At 36.1% G+C, this 24160-nt stretch overlaps 1 protein-coding gene across 1 annotated transcript in view; it reads right to left on the reverse strand.

Annotated features, from left to right (window-relative positions):
- LOC106879427 (focadhesin) overlaps nucleotides 1-24160 on the reverse strand; it is a 301702-nt gene that overhangs the window by 225594 nt on the left and 51948 nt on the right. Inside the window, exons 5-7 of the mRNA XM_089351161.1 lie at nucleotides 6192-6293; nucleotides 5772-5964; nucleotides 3544-3747 (exon numbers count right to left, since the gene is read on the reverse strand). Coding sequence (XP_089207287.1) covers nucleotides 3544-3747; nucleotides 5772-5964; nucleotides 6192-6293 — 499 coding nt within the window. The remainder of the gene's footprint in view (nucleotides 1-3543; nucleotides 3748-5771; nucleotides 5965-6191; nucleotides 6294-24160) is intronic.

Below are 24160 nucleotides of genomic sequence, written 5' to 3' on the forward strand. Positions count from 1 at the left end.
AATGCCTATCGAATGACAGTTTATTTTGCTTATATCTGAGAGAGAGAGAGAAGTTTGGTTTTTTTTTTCCCCCCAGATATATATTGATACGTTTCTGATACACAAAATGTAATAAGGTATTTTCAATTCGAGGAAATTTACTGCAGTTAATTTCTTATGTTCACTATATTTCTTACTACCACCGTTTCTACCACAATTAGAAGCAGCATCAACATCAACACCACCGCCACTGTTTAAGAGAAAATAGTCCAAGAGAAATAATTCAGCATTGAGTAATCTCCCTTTATAACATTTTCATTCTAACTTAATTACGAGAGGAGAAATCTTTTATAAACTAAAGGGCAACATGTACCATCTTATCTTCTTGTGCGCTTGTTTGAAGAGGCAGCTGGTGACCCAAAGATGTAAATTATTTCAACATACACTCATGTAACGTTTTGACTCCACTTACATTACTAACATGCAATTAAAGTCATTCAAACGTTTTTTACTCATAAATTTAAGGTTTTTATCTCACAAAGGATTATATTTTCCGAGTCAAGTGATAAACGGATATCCCAAACACTGTTTCGCATTATTTGGTCTGACAAAAGGTATTGATGTCACAAAATATTACCTTCTAACCTAAAAAAATCACAGAAGTTTAGGCTGGTCATTCAGAGGTCAACCATTACCTTTTGTATACCCACTCCAGAACAGTGATAAAATAACATCAGTGTTTCATTTCTTCACTTCAACCAAATGTAAGTAGGCGCAGCTGTGACTGCGTGGTGAGAAGTTTACTTCCCAACCACATGGTTCTGGTTTCAAGCTAGGAAGTGTCATTTACTATAACCCTGGGTCAAACAAAGCCTTGAGTTGGCTTGGTAGACGGAAACTATCAGAAGCTTGTTGTATACAGGTATGTATTTATGTGCATCTGTCTTTGTGTTTGTATTTGACTCTCACCACGACATGACAACCAGAGTTGGTTTGTTTATGTCCCTGTAATTTAGCAGTTCAGCAATAGAAAATTATAGAATAAGTGCCTGGCTTTAAAGTACTGGGGCTAATTTGCTTGACTAAAACTCTTCAAGGTGGTGCCCCAACTTGGCCACAGTCCAGTGACTGAAACAAGTAAAAGGTAAAGGATAAAAGATATATTGACAGTACAGTAGTGTGGTGGATAGAGTGATTAAAGACATGAAAGTAGGGAAAGCTGCTGGCCAATCAGGGATAGTTACAGAGATGCTCAAAATATCTGGTGAAGTAGGATACATGTTAGCTATTCAAATAGTTGATCAAGTAACACAGGGAAGTGTCATACTCGATCACTGGCATAGCAGTATCATTGTAAACTGCTACACGGACAATGGAGATGCAGCAGAGAGGAGGAAACATAGAAGCTTAAAATTACTGGACCAGGCTATGAAGGTCATGGAGTGGGCCATAGAACAATCAATCAGGAATTAAGTAAGCCTTGATGAAATGCAGGTGGGACAATTACAGGAGAAACAGTTAGTAAAAAGTAAACCAGTATACCTGGCCTTCATTGACAACTGTCACACCCTGTAATCTGATAGAAACTAAGGAAACTAGATGTAGATAAAAGGCATGTGAGAACTATATGAGATATGTACAAAGATGCAGTAATTAAATTGAGAATCAGCAATGAGTTTAAGAGACAAGTCTAGTACGAAGTTAGAGGGTTATCAATGCTTAGTCCTCAAGCCTTTCCTATTCATCATAATCTTACAAGTCATCACAGAAAAATTCAAGACTAGCTGCCTATGGGGACTTCTATATCCTGATAACCTAGTTTTATCTACTGAATCCTCAGAAAAATCAAATAACGAATTCAAAGCATGTAAGTGAAATCTAGAAATAAGATTCTAATCTCAAGGTAAACTTAGCAAAAATGAAGGTTTAAATAGGAAGGAGCCTAACTGGCTCATTTGATGTAATCAATAGGTTCTATTACATAGGCAACATAAATATCAGAGGTGGTGATTGTTCAGAAAGTGTAATAGCCAGGGTAAAAATACGTTAGAAAACATCAGGGAGATAGTATGTCTGTTGGAAACAAAGTTCTTTCTCTCAGAGTCACAAGTGGATTGTGTGATGTATGTGTGAGAATTGTGACACTACATAGTAGTGAGACATGGGTCTTGAAGACTTGCAAAGGCTAGAAAGAAATGAAGCATGCTTTGATGTACAAGTAATGTTAGTGAGCATGTACATCAGAGTACAACTGAATTCAGAGCAAAATTGTGTATAAAAGAAGTCAGGTGTAGTACATATGAGAGGGAGCTGCGTTGTTATGGAAACGTGATACATATTAAAGACGATAAATTCCTAAGGAGGTGCAAAGCACTCCAAGTTAATGAAACCTGCAGAAGACAGAGACAAAGAAAAACTTGCTGAACATTGACCTGAAGATACTTCATGTCACAGAAGAAATGACAAGATATATGGTGATATGTGGTACTGCAAAAGGCCTACCCACTTGCTAAGGTGAAATGTACTTTTGACATGAGGATAATGTTTAAAAATTAAGATACTTTGAACTCTACCAAGTATAAAATGTATCTCTTGCAGCTTCCCCTTTATTTTACACCCTTTGAATCATTACATCAACCACAATAATAATAATAATAATAATAATAGTAATAATAATAACAATCCTTTCTACTATAGGAAAAAGGCCTGAAATTTTGGGGGAGGGGTTAAATCGATTACATCAACCCCAGTGCTTGACTGGTACTCATTTTATCGAAACCAAAAGGATGAAAGGCAAAGTCAACCTTGGTGGAATTTGAACTCAGAATATAAGGATGGATGAAATGCCACTAAGCATTTTACCCAGCATGCTGTGTTTAAATAATGGTTTCAAATTTTGGCATTAGGCCAGCAATTTTGGTAGAGGGAGTCAGTTGATTACATCAACCACAATAATAATAATAATTCTTTCAACTAAAGGCACAAGGCCTGAAATTTCGGGAGAGGGAACTAGTCGATTGCATCAACTCCAGTGATTTACTGGTACTTATTTCATTAACCTCAAAAGGATGAAAGACAAAGTTGACCTTGGCAAATTTTGAACTTGTAACTTAAGTCTGGAAAAAATACCTCTAAGCATTTTGTTTGGTGTACTAATTATTCTGCCAGCTAACCACTTTAATGAGAGTTTCAGATTTTAGCAAAAGGTTAACAATTTTGGTGGGAAGAGGTTAGTCAATTACATTGGCCCTTAGTTGACTGGTACTTTACTTTATTGACCCTAAAAGGATAAAAGTCAAAGTTCATCTCAGCAGGGTTTGATGATGGTTTCTTATATAGATTGTAAACCAGACATTTTTTGGAAGACAGAAATATAGTGAATGGAATTTAGAGAACAGAATATAACTGGGATTTATTTGACCAACCCTTGATGTGTTAAATGGTACAGCTGATCCCTCAATAAAATGCGTGTTAATTCATTTTTGCTGGATATACGTTTCATCATGTTACTAAGCTGTATGTTACTACTGTATATCTAAGGCTAGTTACCATCAACACACTTACCTCAGGCCATTTATGAGCAATTTGAAGAATCTTGTGAGTAAGCATCATCACAGAGAGATCTCTCTGTAGACATAGATAGCACAATGCCATAGCATTTTGTACTAGAGGTCTTAACAGTGAGGGACATGTTGACTGTTGTAACATTATGAAAAGCAGCTGGCTCACAAACTGGACACCTTCACCAATGGACTGTGAAGAGTCTAACTACAAAAATAAAAAGAAAGAAAGAAAACAAATTAACCCTTTGGCACTCAAATTATTCTGTCAAATGTAATGCTTATTCATTCACATTGTTTTGAATTAATCATACATTATCTTGTATTTTTTATCAAGATGTTGATGATGTGGTTGTTTATTTTTAGAATGATATTGTAAAATAGGTGTGAGAGGCCAGATCTGGCTAGTGTGAACATAAAACAGGTAGAATATTTGGGCTAATTATGGCTGGTTTAAATACTGTATTTTTCAGCATACAAGTCAAATTTTTTAGACCCAAAGTTATAGCTAAAAAAGAGTAGGTCAACTGATAAAACAAGGCTGCTTTGAGTGACCAAAAATTCTATGCAAAATGCAGCAGGATTTGGAAAAATAGTGGCAATATTTGAATAGTTACACTACATGTTCACACTATATACTACTTGAACTTGTATGCTGGACATATGATAAACCAATCATTTACATATAATCAAATATTTTTTTTTTTTAAATCAAAATCGCTATGTATTTACATTTTGTTAAAAGTAACTCTATAATGTTGCTTGAAAAAATTAAAATACAAATCAGCTATTTGCAGAGTTAAATTAAATTTCTATTGGAAAATTTCTAGTGAAGTAGTAAAAAAAACATAAAAATGACAGAAAGACAATTCAAACGATCATCATTGTCCTTATCATCATCATTTTCATTCTGACATCTACTTTAGCTGACATGGGTTGGACAGTTTGACGAGAGCTGGCAAACAGGAGAGTTGCATCAGGTTTCAGTCTGATTTGGCTTCGTTTCTATGGCCAGATTCCCTTCCTAACACCAACCACTTTACAGTGTGTCCTGGGTGCTTTTACAATGTGTCAGTACAAGTGCTTTTTACATGGGACAGCACAGGGCTTTTGCAGACCAATCCTAACCCACTCACAAGGCTTTGGCCAGCCTAGGACTGTAGTAGAAGACACTCACCCAAAGGGTCACATAATGGAACTGAACCTAAACCCATGTGGTTAGGAAGTGAATTTATTCAGTTTTCAAATTTATGCTCTATGGCTAATGTGTTGACACAAATGAACAGTGTATGAAAGATCCTTTAGACCAAAGGCATTCCAGCTGTAACCTTTCTATTTACAAACAGTGTATCTACCCCATTCGATGTGTCTTCTATCTTTTTAAGATAGTGGGGTTTGATTTGAGGAAGATATGGTTACTATTTCCTGCAAGTTGTCCAGCAGCTTCTTTGCTGCTTTATTTAACAATTTGTGTTAGAAGAAAATGTAGAGCAATGACTCCCTTTGGTGAACACAAAGAGAGAAATAAAGAAAAATCAAAAGTTCTTGAACTGAACATGTAGCAAAGAAACCTTTGATGTAGAAAAGTTATACTAAGTTATAGCCTTGTTGAGGTTTAAACCATCTTGTATACATGAACATTGGTAGTTTCAGAATTACTGTAAGCACTACAACTACTACTACCACCACCACCACTATCAAATCACCACGAACACAACTACTACTACCGTCACCACGACCACAACCACAACCGCCCCCACCACCACCACCCAAGTGACCAACACTGTATGAGGGGGTCATACGATCAAAGGCATTCCAGTCATGACCATCCCAATTATAATGTATCTTCTCTCTTTTTAAGGTGGTAGTGTCTGATCTGGAGGAGATTTGACTGGTATGCACAGCAGTTTGCTGGAAAAAAATATCAGCCAAATCTTAAAATGGTAATCCCTATTCTTAGCTAAATATCTAACTGAGAGTGATGGTTGGTGCTTTGAGATACCAACAGGTCAAAAATGCAGCGACCCTAATGTTTGCCTATCTGATAAGCTTCTGTATACTATTCACCTTCCCAATTTCATTTAAGGCTTGGGTCCGAGACTATTGTAAAACACATTTAGCTGAGCTGGAGCATAATCTGATCAATCCTTTCACCTCATGATTGCAGAGTAAACTTTCTTCATCATTTGCTCATCTACATTTACATTATGACCAACAATGCAATTAACCAACCTGGATATACGGTACCATGGAGCACAGGAAGCCTACGTATTGATCATCATCGACAGACGTAGCTAAGTAGGCTTGCTGAAATAGAATCTGCTGTATGGCAAGGCGAAGAGGCATCGTGGAATCCTGACGGACAGGGTCCAAAATTATATAGAGCAGAAATGGTTTCAGGATTGCAACAGCATTTGAAGATATTCTATGGGGGAAGAAAAAAGAAAACAAAATAAGAAGCATAAGATAATTGCTGATCAAAAGTGGACACACACACACACACATTTATTCAACAAGACCATCAAGTATGATAAATGCTATCTATTGACAAGGGCTTCTAGAGGAAATGAAGCTCATATTCCTACCATTAAAACATCATTAACAACAAACCTTAATATTTAATCTGCTATTTTATGCAAATAATTCACTTACATCTCTTTCTGATGGACACATATTTGGTATATTTGCTGCTGTAGAAGAGGCCAACTCTCTGGACGATTTGTACACACAGTAATGAATGGATGAGGTGGGGTTCTGGGAAGAATAAAACACAAAACAGCACATCAAAATCATAAAATTCTATGTGAAAGCAATGTAAACATTACATCTGAAAAAAGAATTAAGTCAGTGGAAACATCTATGTTCCACAAAATTTATATAGTTAACCTTATTAGTGAGGACAAATTGCTGCTGTGGCCACCAACATCATTATCATCATCATTTTAATGCCCTCTCCTATGTATTGTTCATGTAGAATTTATTGAAGCAGATTTTTCTATGGCCAGATGCCCTTCCTGTTGCTAACCCTTGCCTGATTAAAAGCAAGGTAATATTTTGCATCGTTGGACATGCAAAATTGAAAACAGTTCGGATACTTATTGATCAAACTATGTATACATATATTGTTCAAATTTATAGAAAACAAAAGACAAAGACAGGTGAGGGAATACATGCTTAGAAAGAATGGAAAAGTCTTTGATGTTTCAAGCCTATGCTCTTTGACAGAAAAGATGAGGGAGAAAAAATGGAGAGGGGTAGGGATTAATGGTTTAACATGGTATGTATATCACCGAAGAAAGATGTGGCTTGCTGCATGAGGTTGGTGATTTTGTGTTGTCTTATTTTTTTTAGCTCTTATTTCTGGCAATTGCAGGTGCTATTTTACACCATCAATTATGAATCTTGCCCTTTTGGTTTTGATTGCTATAGCCACCTATATTATAATGTATTTAAAATATCATAACACATTAATTTACTATTACAATATCTCATTGTATTTTTATATACACTTTAACTGTTTTGAATTTTAGCATTCACTGTTCAATGGTTATTTTTTTTCTCTCATGAGCAAATGGAAAGCAAGCTATTTCTTTAACCCAGAGTAAATTGCAGAAACCCCTGAAGAGAAACAAGACCATGTAAGTTAAATTTTGAAATCACGTGGTAGGGTTTTATCAAACTTCTTCATTCTGTGAGTTTATCTTGCTGAAGAAAGATGTTGTGGCTTGCCACTCACAGTCCCTGAATATCTCATGAGGTTGGGGATTATGTGTGGCTATCTGAGTTATATGTTTTAGCTCTTATTTCTAGCAGTTGCAGGTGCTATTTTGCATCCTCATTTATGAATTTTGGCTTTTTGGTTTTAATTGCTATAGCCACCTACATTATAATCATCATCATCATCATCATCGTTTAACGTCCGCTTTCCATGCTAGCATGGGTTGGACGATTTGACTGAGGACTGGTGAAACCGGATGGCAACACCAGGCTCCAGTCTAATTTGGCAGAGTTTCTACAGCTGGATGCCCTTCCTAACGCCAACCACTCAGAGAGTGTAGTGGGTGCTTTTACGTGTCACCCGCACGAAAACGGCCATGCTCGAAATGGTGTCTTTTATGTGTCACCCGCACAAGCCAGTCCAGGGGCACTGGCAACGATCTCGCTCGAAAATCCTACGGGAGCCAGTCAGGCGGTACTGGCAACGGCCACGCTCGAAATGGTGCATCTCATGTGCCACCCGCACAAGAACCAGTCCAGGGGCACTGGCAATGATCTTACTTGGCTTGCCGGGTCTTCTCACGCACAGCACATTTCCAAAGGTCTCGGTCAGTAGTCATCGCCTCGGTGAGGCCCAATGTACGAAGGTCTTGCCTCACCACCTCAGCCCAGGTCTTCCTGGGCCTACCTCTTCCACGGGTTCCCTCAACTGTTAGGGTGTGGCACTTTTTAACGCAGCTATCCTCATCCATTCTCACCACATGTCCATACCAGCGCAATCGTCTCTCTTGCACACCACAACTGATGCTTCTAATGTTCAGCTTTTCTCTCAAGATACTTACACTCTTACGGGTATTCACATTGACATTACACATCCAGCGGAGCATACTGGCTTCATTCCTTGCGAGCTTACGTATGTCCTCAGCAGTTACAGCCCATGTTTCACTGCCATGTAGCATGGCTGTTCGTACGCATGCGTCATACAGTCTGCCTTTTACTCTGAGTGAGAGTCCCTTTGTCGCCAGCAGGGGTAAGAGCTCTCTAAACTTTGCCCAGGCTATTCTTATTCTAGCAGCTACACTTTCAGCGCACCCACCCCCACTACTAACTTGGTCGCCCAGATAGAGGAAGCTATCGACTACCTCTAGTTTTTCACCCTGGAATGAGATAGAAGTTGTTTCGTATTTAATATATCATCATATCTCATTATATATGGAGTGGCTGTGTGGTAAGTAGCTTGCTTACCAACCACATGGTTCCGGGTTCAGTCCCACTGCATGGCACTTTGGGCAAGTGTCTTCTACTATAGCCTTGGGCTGACCAAAGCCTTGTGAGTAGATTTGGTAGACGGAAACTGAAAGAAGCCTGTCATGTGTGTGTGTGTGTGTGTGTGTGTGTGTGTGTGCGTGCCCAACATCGCTTGACAACTGATGCTGGAGTGTTTATGTCCCCGTAACTCAGTGGTTCGGCAAAAGAGACCAATAGAATAAGTACTAGGCTAAGATAGAATGTCCTGGGGTCGATTTGCTCGACTAAAAAAAGGCGGTGCTCCAGCATAGCCACAGTCAAATGACTGAAACAAGTAAAAGAGAGATACATAAAAGGTTTATTTCAGTTTGTGTCTATCAAATCTGCTCGCAAAGCTTTGGTTGGCCTGTGGCTATAGTTGAAGACACCTACCCAAGGTGCCATGCAGTGGAACTGAACCTGAAATCTAAACTACTAATCATAAATTGGTATTGTTGTTATTGCAAGGGAATTAAAAGGCAAAATTCATTTCTTTTTTTTAATTTTGAGAAACTTTATGCCTTTATTCTGAGTTTTGGGTCATGGATTCCATAAAAAAAACTTCAACAAGTATTTTAACTTTTGTTAATGCTTAGAGAGGGAGAGGGAGAGGGGGAGGCGGAGAGAGGGGGGGGGGGGGGAGAGAGGGAGAGAATGCTGGTGACAGGTCGTTTTTATCACTAATTTTAAGAAATGATAATAACAATGATTTCAAGGTGTTACATAATTTTCGGCATTCACTATAAATTAACTCCACTATATTCTGAATCTCTATGGCATGTGATGAAGAATAAGAAAAGGAAGCAAGATATTTTCAATTTCTTGTGAAAGACATTTTTCTTCCTGGACATCGTTAATGCCAACTTAATTTCCCCCTCTAACACACATTTGTTGCCTTCTCATGTAATAAAAAATAAATATGATAAATGGGTATATGATAAGTATCAGCGTAAGTTTACAATCTACTTTTAATTTTAGTTTTACTCCTCCAACATAATCAACGTTATTGCAACATTATCAATCACTACCCAGTCACCAATTCTCGACTGAAGAGTCCTTGTGCTTTCCTAATGAAGAAATCAATGTTATGAAAGTATCAAAAATACCAATAGTTTTCTTCAATTAATGATATTTTGCAAGTGTTTATGCCCTTCTTAATAAAAACCTTGTGATTGGTTATGTCTTTAGATTAATCTTTAACTCTTTAGCATTTAAACCAACTGTATCTGGCCCAAATATTTTTTCCTGTTTTATGTTCGAAATGGCCAGATCTGGCCTTCCACACCTACCCTACAAAGTCGTTCCAAAAATATGCAATCACATCAGTGAAATCTCAAAATTCAAAATAAAGTTAATAAGCATAAATAAGACAGAGTTAGCTTTTCCTCGATATCACCAATCTTTTCACACCAAATTTCTATATATTCATAATTTATATACTCTGAAAGGCATTTGTAGAATTTTTATCTAAAAAAACATATTTTTCTGAAAGTTATGAGGAGACAATGCTGACACATGTGAATTTCCTGAAAATCCTCTCCCACTTTCTTTAAAAATTTATTTTTTCACTACAAATTCCAATATAATTGGAATATACACCACCTGAAGGGTATTTGTAGAAAATTTCATTAAACAAGATTTTTATTTTTCTGGAAGTTATGAGGAAACAAAGTCAGTGGGGCACATTTGTGTATGTAGGCCCATTACTTTAACATAAATAATGCTAAGATTACATTGCTATTATATATTGACATATAGCTTCCTTCGCTTCACTTTCATTTTGTATGTATCAGTACATAATTACATAACATCATGCTATATATAAACAAAGAATATACTTATTTTGTTCAGTTTGCATCAATGTGAATGCGATGAGCTCAATTTTTTGCAACATATAAATATAAACAGGATAATGGTATTTAGAATGATATTGTTTTCAATAACGAATACTAACAGTATCAAAAAATGCATCATAGTGTGTGTGTGTGTGTGTGTGTGTGTGTGTATTAAAATTTATTGGCAGTATTCAGGTAATAATTTTTCATTGCTTTATAAATGCCCATTCTTTTAACAAATTGCATTTAATCTTAATTGCTCTACTTTATGTTTTCTATTATTGACGTTCATACTTCATTCATGTTGTATATCTTGCTAGCTTTTCCCCACATGCATGTCATATGTATACTTATGAATATATGCTATAAGAATATATAACACAATGATATGCAACCAATGTAAAACAAGCTGTCTTAAAGATAGCTTGTTTGTACTAGTATATATTTAAAGATATATATTTATTATTGTCAAATTTGTACTCTACAAAAGTATAAAGGAGTTCATCAGACTAATGTGAAATTATTTTTATTATAACTGTATATAAAAACAAACACATAATAATAATAATGATGATGATGATGATGATGATGATGATGATGATAATAATAAAAACTTGTTGAAAACATGAAAGACTGAAAAAACTTCACTCTATTCTGAAAGAGAGCAAAAAATTCGCTACTGATCTCTTAGATACCCACCAGCTTGATCAGGTTGAAGGAAATGTGCCAACTGCTGCTGTAAAGAAAATAAAATTAATTGCAAAGACAAAAGCACATGAAAAATTAGCTAGCAGATGGGAACAGAAACCTCTGCATGGCAAGTATGTGGCTCGGAGCAAACAAGGTGATGTTGACCAGAAACACACGCATCAATGGTTACGAAGCTCAGGGCTAAAAGCAGAGAGCGGAGGTTTCATATTGGCTGCTCAAGACCAAAGCTTATTAACCCGGAACTACCAAGCCAATGTAATAAAAAATGTAGCTGACCCAAAATGCCGATTCTGTAACGATGCAATTGAAACTATAGACCACCTAATCTCAGGGTGTAGAGTCTTAGCACCTGTAGAATATAAAGCAAGACATAACAGAGTTGGCCAGTATTTACACTGGACAAAATGTCGGCATTATAAAATCAAAACCTCTGACAAATGGTATAAACACCATCCTGAAGCTGTGACTGAGGGAGAAAATGTATCGATTCTCTACAATCATAATATAGCGGCGAAAGAATTTGACAAGATCAGTAAATATAAAGACTTGCTAATAGAAATTGAAAAAATGTGGCACCTCAAGGCGACTACCATACCAGTGATTGTAGGATCTCTAGGAATGATAAAAAAAGGTACTGAAACCTATTTGAAAATGATACCAGGCTTACCATCTCTACAGGAAGTGCAAAAAATCATGTTAACTGGAATGACTCATGTACTGAGAAGAGCAATATCGCTGTGAAAACAACATCCATTCATGAATTTTTTTTTTATTTATCAATTTTTTTTTTTTTTAAATACATATTTTACCGGTGAATTTGCATGTGCAATCTGGGAATGCATACAATAAGTTTCTCTGCCCTAGGTGTACGGAAAACACTCGGCGAGAAATGGAAGAAAATTTGAAGAAAGAAGAAAAAAACAACATAATAATAATAATAATAATAATAATAAAAAGTGCAACGGTACACTGATCACATATTGCAATTCCAGCAAAACAGGTTATTCTCAAATAACCAGAGGCAGTTTTTTAAGAGCTTAGGAGGAGATAAAGAAGATAATATACCTCATTAAACAGAGGAAAATGCTAATTTTGGAATAACATCTGAGGGCAAGAAGTTTCTCACAACCATGGTGTTGAGTGGATTCATTCCGTGAGATTCAAACTCCATCATTCGGAAGCTCCATGAGAGGACCATGTGCTCATAACAATGGAAGATGTAATTGCACAGGTATCAAAACAGCCAAACTGGAAAGCAGCAGGACCAGACAGAAATCATGGCTACAGCTCATGTGGTTTAGGTCAACACACAAGTGAATTGCATTGCAATTAGACAATAGCCTACAGATTGGTGCAGTTCTGGAGTGGATTATAGCGAGAAAGAGAACATTGTTGAAAGATCAATCAAAGGGCAATGAGGTTGGCAATTATCAACCCATTGCTTGCTTTAAACTCTTATGGAGAGTATTAACATGCATCCTCACAGGGAAAATACATACGTTCCTTGCAGAAAACAATCTACTTCCAGTAGAACTAAAGGGATGCTGGAAGGGATCCAAGGGCACCATGGACTACCTTAAACAGTACCAAAAAAAATTGTTCATGGCCTGGATAGACTTTAAAAAGGCTTACAACATGTTACCGCATTCGTGGATTTTGGAAATACTCTATATATGTGGAATAGTTGAGAACGTATGTGCACTGATTAAGAACAGCATGCCTAGTTGGAAAACATCTTTTCTGTAACAACCAGCACTTAGCTAAAGTAACAATCAAAAGTAGTATCTTCCAAGGAGACTCTGGATCCCCTTTGTTATTTGTTATAGCCTTGATCCCACCTTCTGTAGTCTTATGCAAAGTCAATGTGTACTATAAGCTGAGAAAGAATGGACCTCATCTCAACCACCTTCTCTTCATGAATGATTTAAAACCATTTGCAAAAACAGAGCCTGAAATGGAGAGGCTGGTTGAGACTGTACAGATGTGCAGCAAGGATATAAGGATGGAATTCGGTATCTTGAAGTTTGCAGTGCTCACTTTGAAACGGGGTAAAAGAGGAGATTGTAAGGGCATAGAATTCCCAAACAAAGAGAGAATGGAAGACTTGGATGATGATGGGTACAAGTACCTTGGGATCCTGAAGCTGGACAATATCTTGCACAGAGAAATGAAAGACAAGGTAATCACTGCATATTTGAAGCACCTCAAATTTCTCTTGAAATCAAAACTGAACTCAAGGAACCTTGGGACTGCCAGCAACATATGGGTTGTTGCTGTAGTCCGCTACAGTGTACCCATCCTGAAATGGACATGAGCGGTGATTAACCAACTCGATTGCACTACCTGAAAGATGATGACAATGCATAGTGCCCTCCACCCTAAGGCGAACATACACAGGCTCTACATGAAGAGGTGTAAAGGTGGGCTGATTAGCATATGGGAGTGCATCAACAATGAAAGAAGAAACATGGCAGAATATTTGGTATACAGCAAACAAGATCTGCTACAGTATGTTGCTAATGCAGAAGGATTTACCAAAAATGGACTTGAGAGTGCTAATGAATTCTGATCACAGAGAGCCAACGAAAGAGAAGAAACTTTATTCTGCATGGTATTACATGGTCAGTTCCACTGTAAAACTAACAACTTAAAAGACCAGGAAGTGCCAAAGAGGTGGCTCATCAAGGGTGACCTAAAAAAGAAGACTGAAAGCCTAATCATTGCCGCCCAGGATCAAGCATTGAATACCAACTCAGTGAAAAGAGATATATACCACACAAGTGCTATGAACCTCTGCAGAATGTGTGGGAAGAAGGTCAAAAGCATGAATCACATTGTTAGTGCTTGTGAAAGTCTTGCACAGAAAGAGTACATAGGCAGACATGACAAGGTAGTGCAAAACCTTCACTGGCTACTATGCTGGAAGTATGGATATGACTTCCAGACAAACAAGGTGTTAGAGTACTAATGGCTGGACATAGTAACCTTTAGGAGGGACAAACAAGAGTGCTTAATAATCAACATTGCTGTACCCAGAGATCAACATATGAAAGAAAGAGAAAAGATTGATAAATAAGGAGACCTGAGAATTGAGATCACCAAGATGTGGTAGCTATGAGAGTCAAACATAAAGGTTGTCCCTATTGTCATCAGAGCACTGGGTTCAAAACCACGCAAGCTTTAGAAACATTTGGAGACTTTAGAAATACACTAGAATCTAGGTGTATTGCAAAAATCAGCATTACTTGGAACTGCACTCATATTGCATAAAGTACTGTCTGTCTGAGGTCCTCGTTGTGACTTGACTGAGTACAAACCCCCAGTAGTCACAATATCTTCAATCAACAACATCACGATATTGGATACTGTGTGATGTCTTAACAATAATAATGATGAAAATTACTTGTAGAAGGAAGTTTTTAGACTTTATTAATGTATTGTGACATACATTTCTGAATTCTTGATATTCATTTGTGAGGATATTTTCACAACCATAGGATATTATTGAATATTATTTATATCACAGGAGCTTTTATGAGCTCATTCAGAGTCATTTGCCCAAAACAAATTAATAACACACACTTATATATATATATATATATATATATATATATATATATATATATATATATAAACACACATGTGTGTATGTGTGTGTGTTTATGCCTCTATGTCTTGATATCTTTTGATAGTTGTAAATGAGTGTTACTGTCATAGTAACAATGTCATTTGTTTTTCCATGAAACCATATCTAGCTATGACGAAATATTACTTTGCTTGAAAACAGGTGAAAGTTGGCAACAGGAAGAGCATCTGGCTATAGAAAATCTGCCTGACCCATAAGAGCATGGAAAAGTAGACACTAAAATGATGATGATGATGACTATATTTCTATTAGGTATCACTATGAATTTTGAAAATATTTAAAAGTAATGTCTACTGTATTTTTTTTTTTTTTGGAGAGCATCCAAAAAGGAATATTTTGATACCACAATTGTGAAATCTGGATGAATATTTTAGGAAATGTGACAATTTGAATGATCAGCAAATTGGTCAAAATCTTGCCTAATCGGCCTAAATGAATAATTAGCCATATTTGTGATGTCATGGTTTTGAAACCAAAGTGATAATCATCTTCAAATTACACAAATTAATAGTTTCCATGGTATAGCAGTTGCTTATTTCTTTTCAGGTTCTTGAAAACGAAACAACATGAATCAGCACTACTTGTGGACAGGTAAACATTACCACAAATAATTTAACTATTCAAAATTGGTAAAAAGAAAGAAAACAAAATATAATATTGAACTTTAATAGCCAACAAAATAATATTCACTGCACAATATAATTTTTATTGGTGAAATTTGACCAATCTTTCTCAAAGGAAAATAAAATTTACATGTACAAAAATATCTACTAGGTAAAATTTGGACATCACTCTCCACAAATTAAAGCAGTGAGAGGGAATAAACAACATCCTCAATGTGATGAATCCATGCTAATCTTGGGCTTTAGAAGACTTATGTAGCTCAATTTAGCGAGTTTTTTTTTTTTTTTCCATAGAAATATATGTTCACTTAGTAATTAGTTTGTCCATTTCTAGAAATTCTGGCTCAAACTTGATATTTGAATATTTGAAACCTTGGATTCATGTTCCATTTGACCTCTCATGCAAAAATACATCAGTTTGACAAGTAGCATCAGTATGTGTTAAACCTATATGAGCTGCTGTAGCAGTACCACCCTCTTTATTGACTTTGTGTATTTTCGCTATATCATGGCCAGATTCAGCAATGACTGTATTAAATTCACGAGAAATTTTTCTTATGATATTAAAATCTTGAAGAAAATATGTTCTTTTTTGAATGAACACTAACGATAAACCTACCGCTTGTATATTTCATAACGATTATCTGACCTACTCCTATTGATTTTTATATCACAATAATACAAAAATGGTCCTCTCTTCATGACTGGATGATTTTGAACACAAAGTGAGTTATAGTGCTTTGAATTAGAACTAGAGCTACCATTCAGCAGTCAAAAAATAAAAAAAATAAAATAGGAAAAAAACTTTGTGAATGGGTGGAAATACCAGGGTGTTTAAGGGACGCTGGTATGATATGTGTCAGATTTTGATCAAAACTATATGAGAAGGAAGTTCACATTCAGAACATTCAAATGATATATAATTTTTCATGAAAAAAAAATGTATTTTGACATGAAAACGACCATGCAAAAAAGTGGACATGAAAACGACCATGCAAAAAAGTGTGCTTTTGCATGTTCAACCTGTGCTTGTCTTCCTTCTAAGGCACTCTATAGTGATACTGACTTCTATTGAAATGCTGCATGTGTTCCAATTCAGTTGAAAGGCAAGAATTTAGAAGAGTTTAATAAAATAATTTTGTCATTCGGATGGTATTCTGATGATGGTGGTGATAATGGTGGTGGTGGTGATAATAATGGTGGTAGTGGTAATGAAGGAGGTGGTGATAGCAATGATGATAGCTACGTCCTTAATGGTACCAATAGTAGATGTGACAGCAGTAGTCCTTTGGTCTACCAGATTGTTAACTGCGCTGAAAGTAGGCATTGCTCTGAAATTCAACACTACACTGGTTGTTCACTGTGAAAATTGCATCTTTCATATATCTTACAAGTGATTGGTGAGTGCTGTTGCTATGGCAATATATATATATATATATACACATATATATATATATATATATATATATATATATATACATATATATATATATATATATACATATATATATATATATATATATATATATATACATATATATATATATAAAACCCATTAACCTGTTTAAAAAACACCCTTCTGGAGAAGTGCTTAAACATGCTGTTATGAAATGATTGGTATTGATTATGCAATAGATGTATTCTCGTGATGGAGCTTACCAAAGTTTCCCATAATGCTAATTAGTTTTGGAATGATTACAGGAAAGGTAGCACATGGCTTGATCAATAAAAAGACAGAGAATTATACACATGCTGGTACTGTTGATTACATGTTTGGATGTATGTGTTACTTTAGGCATTGACTCAATGAAAGAGAGAGAGAATGAAATATGTACAGATAGATAGATAGATAGATAGATAGATAGATAAACAGTGATATAGATAGAAGGACAGAGAAATAGAAGGGAAAAGTAATTGAGAAGTAGAGAAAGGTTGAGAAAGCGGATCTATGTTTTCATTACAGGGCTGGATAAAACCTATATGCTCTTTGAAAGAGAATGTCTGTAGCAAGAAGTAAGAGTATATTAATATATGTTAACATTAACATTTATCATTTGTATGTTACATGTATTTACACAGTCACACACAGTTTTTCTTCATTATTAAGAGAGGTAGAAGGACAGAGAAGGGCACAAGCCCACATTCTAAGTTATCTATTTAGCCTTAGATCAGTCCTGGTTTAGCAGACCCATGATCAAAGACAATCTAGCTTTGGCTAGAACTACATAATCCAATGTAGCCTTTATTTAAGGGAGTAGGATATGTTGAGGGGATACGCTTGATATTTCTAGCCAGATGCAGTGACCATGCAGAGGTTTTCCTGTTGGCTCAAAGGAGACCAAGCAGGGGAGATAACTGGGTGAAGTTAGAGAAGTTAATGTTAAATATTTTTGTTGGCACTCCGTCGCTTATGACGTCGAGGGTTCCAGTTGATCCGATCAATGGAACAGCCTGCTCATGAAATTAACGTGCAAGTGGCTGAGCACTCCACAGACACGTGTACCCTTAACGTAATTCTTGAGGATATTCAGCGTGACACAGTGTGACAAGGCTGACCCTTTGAATTATAGGCACAACAGAAACAGGTTGTGGTGAAATAATGAATAAATGCAAGTAATTGTGCTTTATTGCTAATGTCAGTTGATTTGTCAGCCTGTAGAGAAAAATATGAGTTCTGAAGTTTGTTCTGTACATTTTCCTCTGTATCAGCAGATAAATCCATAATTCACGTGGAGCTTTTAGGTGTTTTCGCTCAATAAACACTCACAACGCCCGGTCTGGGAATTGAAACCGCGAGTCCGCTGCCCTAACGACTGGGCCATTGCGCCTCCACTAATGTTAAATATAAATAATTGTTTATGTGTGAATATTTTTGATAAAATTTCAAAAACAAAATGAACTACATTAACATATCTACTCATTCTCTGTATATTTTAAGAGATTTAGGCATAAATATGCTGATCACTGTTGTATTTCATCATCACAAAACATCTCCTTCCTTGTGACCAGCACACTCATGTTCAAATCAGCCAAAACTTATTGAAAATGGATACATTATTGTTTGAATTCTCACTGTTCTGCATGAACCTCATGAATTATTATCAGTTTGGTAGAGATGAGCATGCATCAGCAAATAATTTGATTTGTTTACTGATTTCTATAAAACAAGAGCTAGTACTCTAATCAGATTTCTCAGTCTGAAGAGCTTTAACTGAGGAGACGCACAACAATATCTCAAACTCCCCTTGCATCAATGAATTGTGGGTTATGAACACACATTGTCTAAAAGGAAGAGATGTTCTCCAATGTTAAAATACAACAGGGATCACACATTCATGTTTGAATCTGCCAGAACACATTAAGGGTGGAGAGTGGATTGTTAAACAAAATACTTGCTGTTCTGTGTGTATCTCCTGAATTAAAATAAACTGACCATGGTTATAGTAAATCATTCAATGACAACAGATAAGAGAATCTTTCTGGGTAAATCAACTTGCTTGCATGGGTCAGATAAAACTCATTCAAGCAGATTTCCAATGCCATTCCTGTCACCAATATTCACCTGTTTCCATATAAAGTAATATTCCTCTTCTTCCATGGCTGGACATGTTTTTATGATAGACTAGAAACATAACACTGTTTGTATGACAGTGACACTTATCTTTTACTTGTTCCAGTCATTTGACAGCAGCCATGCTGGGGCATCACCTTGAAATTTTAGTTGAATGTATTGACTCCAGAACTTATATTTTAAAATCCTGGTACTTACTCTATCAGTCACTTTTGCTAAACTGCTAAGATATGGGGATGCAAACACACCAGCACCAGTGGTCAAGCAGTAGTGCAGGACAAACACAAGCACAAACTCATAGAAATATATATATATAAATATATATATATATATATATATATATATATATATATATATATATATATATACGATGGGCTTCTTTCAGTTTCCATTTACATACATATAAGTGGGACTGAACCGTGAACTATGTGGTTGGGAGGCAAGCTTCTTACCACACAGCCATGCCTGTGATCACCATGTAATGTCAGGACAAATACACATGCACACACACACACACGTCTTCCAGTCTTCTTACAGTTTCTACCTGTCATATCCACTCACAGGCTTTAGTTGGCCCAGGACTATATAAAAAAACACTCGCCCACTGAACCTGAAACCATGCAGATGGGAAACAAACTACTTAAACACACAGCCATACCTGTGTGTGGCTTCTTGTGCCTTCTGACACATACAAAATGACACTGTTCCTTGTACATAGTATCTATCCATTTTATTTGAGAGCCAACAACTTTTGTGAGTAAAAGTAAGCACTTGTGTTGGGAATCCATATCAACACAAATTTGTTCAAATAAACAACACCTCAACGGCCTACTTTGAATATAATTAACCATTTCAACAACTTGGTTTAATACTTGTTAGACATCTTTTCATCACAAATAACACACAACAGAAGAGGTTGATCCTCGTTGCCAGTCCAATGAAACCCAAACTTTAAACTGCTATTGTTTTTCAAACTAGTACCTCCCTATGTAGGAAACAATGAGTACGTATGACATTAGGATTTTGATGTATGAGCAATACAAAACCTTTAATAGAGCGTATCATAGATGGTGCCTCATAGGTACATATTCCAACACCTGAATTCCAAGATAAATTCCATTTTTTGAGGTCAGCAGATAAAATGTCAAAAATATCTTAACCTCTTGTAGTGAGTGGCATTTCTTAAAATGAATAAATGCAAGTAATTGTGCTTTATTGCTAATGTCAGTTGATTTGTCAGCCTGTAGAGCAAAATATGAGTTCTGAAGTTTGTTCTGTACATTTTCCTCTGTATTAGCAGATAAATCCATAATTCACGTATGGATTGTATTATTTGAGAGTGGAATCTTGCTTATTTCTTGCTTGGCTTCATCAACTAACATGGTTTTAACCATCTAAGCGGATAAGATAATTGACTTGGCTAAACAATAGCTCAACGGCCTACTTTGAATATAATTAACCATTTCAACAACTTAGTTTAATACTTGCTTTAACTCAACTGGTATTGTTTTTCAAACTAGTACCTCCCTACGTAAGAAGCAATGAGTATGTGTGACATTAGGATTTTGATGTTGTACAAGCAATTTCGTTTGTAATGCAATCATTTCAGCTATCTCAATAGATGCAACTTGAACCTTTTCAGAAGCATTCATCCTTTTAACAAAATAGTTTCTTTGTCAAGATTGCTGTTCTAGCAGTCTTTGGAAATAATTCAAATCTTTACATTGAAGATGTGTGTGTTTAGTTGTAAAATGTCTTTTCAACTTGCTGGGCAACATGTCTTTGTTAGACATCTTTTCATCACAAATAACACACAACAGAAGAGGTTGATCCTCGTTGCCAGTCCAATGAAACCCAAACTTTAAAGAGCTATTGCAATATTTACGATTGGGTTGCGCTTTCACATTATTATCACTATGCTTAGTTGCTTTTTGACAAACCTTCACTTTCAGATTCATAATCATCACAGTTATTTTTTCTCTTTATAAACTTTTCCATTTTATGGGTAATTTAGTCTGTTAATATGAATTCTCTCAGACAAAGAGCACAGATTACCAACAGAGTCAAACTGAGACTGAGACCAGTGAGCTGTGAAAAGTGGCAGCATTTCACATTATTGGACTTGTTTCAGAAGTCTTTTAAAATTAAAATTGTAAAGATGAAATTTCTCACCACTACATGGATAAAAAAATTGAAATACAGCCACAACATGTGAAAAATAAATAAATAATTGCGCCCTTTTAAAGCCTAGCTAGGCTCATGGGCCCGGTTTCCTGGTTTCAATGGCGTATATGTTCCCTGGCTGGACGGGATGCCAGTCCATCGCAGCATTACTCATTTTTGCCAGCTGAGTGGACTGGAGCAACGTGAAATGAAGTGTTTTGCTCAAGAACACAACGCATCGCCTGGTCCAGGAATCGAAACCACAATCTTACGATCATGATGCTGACACCCTAGCCACTAAGTCACGTGCCTCCACCCACAACACGTGAGGATGTATTAAAAGATTTAGTTCAACATCATATATTTTAGTTCAATAGTTTATTTTTCACATTTATTATTGAACTGAAAACTGCTGAGGTTACGGCCAAAATAAACTGAAACATAGTCGTGCACTAAATATGTCCATAAGACGTCAATTTGGAGGACAGATTGATGCTAATTTAGTTCTTATCCTTATGAAATTTCAGATTCAAAATTGAATAACACTGTCATACCATAATTAGCCTAAATGAATTGAATGACACAACCACCTCTCATTCTTAATTGAGAACTTAGTATTTAGTTTTTTGCCACTTTGGCATTTATATTTTAACTTACTAGTGAATTTTGGTTTATATTTTTCATATTTTGAGAAATAATCTTACTTTTTTGAGGCACACCTAGCTACATCTTGCAGTGCACCAGTGCACTGTGGTGCACAGTTTGGGAACCACTGCTCTAACCACTGAGCCAGTATTCAATATTTATAGTTTGTAAGTGTATATGTTGATTTAAACTACATATATATTTAATTATTCTATAATTAAGGGTAATTTGATTTGTTCCCAAGTAACAAGCTCATTAGCTGTTTATTTATAATGAATTATTTAGTCTCTTTGTAGCTAAGTGTTATTAATTATTGGTTTTAATTATAGATGTGTATAACTTTATACATACATAATTTTTTGAAATTTAATTAAAGTCCATTTTTCATTTTTTTTATTGTTTTACTTTTAATAAGCAGTTTATTTTGGTTAGCATATTTTATAGTATTGAACTTCTTTCATAGATATTGATCTAAGTTTATCAATTTCTTTGTGTATAGTCTGAGGACTTTGTTTACAAGATGTACTGTTTCACTAATCATTATTAGGCTTGTTTTTGGGTGTGATATCATGTTCATGATGTGATGTTGATTAAACAACAAAGTATCTAGTTATCTATATTTGTTGTACTGTCTGAATGACTTTTTTGGAATTAGTTCTTTGTTATGAGTACTATTTTGTAGCTAAAAGTTATCACTATTTGTTTACTCTTATGTTGTTACTTGTGGTAATAAACTGGTAGATTTCCAGGTAGTGTTTATATTTTTAATGCTGTGGACACTGCCAAATTTAATGGTACTGCCCAAGTGTCAAAACCAGAGTGATATCTGACTGCACAGCTGGTGATGGGAATACACATATGAGGTGGTATCAAAAAGTTTCCGGACTACTTCTGTAGTGTGCCAACAGATCAGACAGCAGCATATGATTGCATGTGCAGTGAGAACTAGTGAGTGCTGAGAGAACATCGTTGTGTTTACTTTGTAAGCTGTGAAATTTGTGATCTCAGGTATGCTGTAGTCAGTGATTTTGTCATAGACATGAAGTTGGAACAAAGAGCCAATATGAAATTTTGCCTTAAACTTGGGAAGTCTGCTACAGAGATATTGAGCATGCTTTGGCAAGCTTACGGCAATGTGGCAGTGGGTCATACACAATATTTCAAGTGGGACAGGGACACGACAGACCCACAGCTCAATCAAAAGTGTGCTCATAATTTTTTTATGACAGTAAACACATGCCTCATACACTCATTGTTTACATAGTGAGAAACGTGTTTCACAGACAGCCCTATTAGCGAACACTGGTAAACACCACCATCCGAATTCGTACAAAGGCATGACTTTGGTAAGCCACAAAAAATTCAATTAATTGCTAGATCAGTGGTTCCCATGCAACCTTTATATTTTCTATATCTCTAAATACAATAGAAACATGCGTCATACACTCATCTGTTTACATGATGAGAAATGTGTTTCACAGACAGCACTAATGGTGGACAACATAAAACACTACTATGAATTCATACCGAGGCATGACTTCGGTAAGCCTAAAAACATTTAGTTAATCACTAGCTCGGTGGTTCCCAAACTTTTTTTGCTGCAGAATCCTTTGACATTATTTTTTAAAATGTGGAACCTCTGAAAACTTTCAGGGAACCCTGGGGTTTTGCAGAACACACTTTGAGAGTCTCTACTCCAGATTAACAACTCTACACCATATTATGGACATTTACTGGTAACTGCACATGACATCCTGCAACTTTCTTTTTTCATTTCTGTGGGGAACAATATATACACAGAACACGACAAACACACTGTTTACCTTATAAGAATCATATGGTGAACACATTCCATGAAATGGCAACTGATCATGAGCGTGCATCAACATTATATTATTACTGTCAATTTCATACTGATCTATTTTTTATTACAGTTCTTGTTTCATGGTATAACATAATTTGTACTGGTGTTCCTTTTTGCTATTAAAGCAGGATTTGATTTGATGCGCAGCTTTTGATGATTCCTCCCGGTTACAATGATGTATGGAACTCTAATTGCTGAGATCTAATTACGGAGGGTACCTGTGGAAGGGGTAGACTCAGGAAGATGTGGGATGAAGTGGTGAGAAAGGATCTTTGGATGTTGGGTCTCACTGAGAAAATGACAAAGGATCAGGAGATATGGCAATTTGCTGTACTTGATAAGACATGCCAAGCTAAGTAAAACTGCTTGTCCTTTCAGGTGCTGGTACCACTAAAAAAGCACCCATGCCAGTGCTGTGTTAATAGAACCATGCTGGTGCTACATAAATGCACCCATGCCACTGGTATATAAAAGGCACCCAGTACACGCAGTTAAGTGTCTGGCATTAGGAAAGGCAACCAGCCATACAAACCATGCCTCAACAGACAGCTCCTTGCTA

The sequence above is a fragment of the Octopus bimaculoides genome, chromosome 4, assembly GCF_046866305.1.
Source record: "Octopus bimaculoides isolate indiv1 chromosome 4, ASM4686630v1, whole genome shotgun sequence".
In the NCBI taxonomy this organism is placed as follows: Eukaryota; Metazoa; Mollusca; class Cephalopoda; order Octopoda; family Octopodidae; genus Octopus; species Octopus bimaculoides.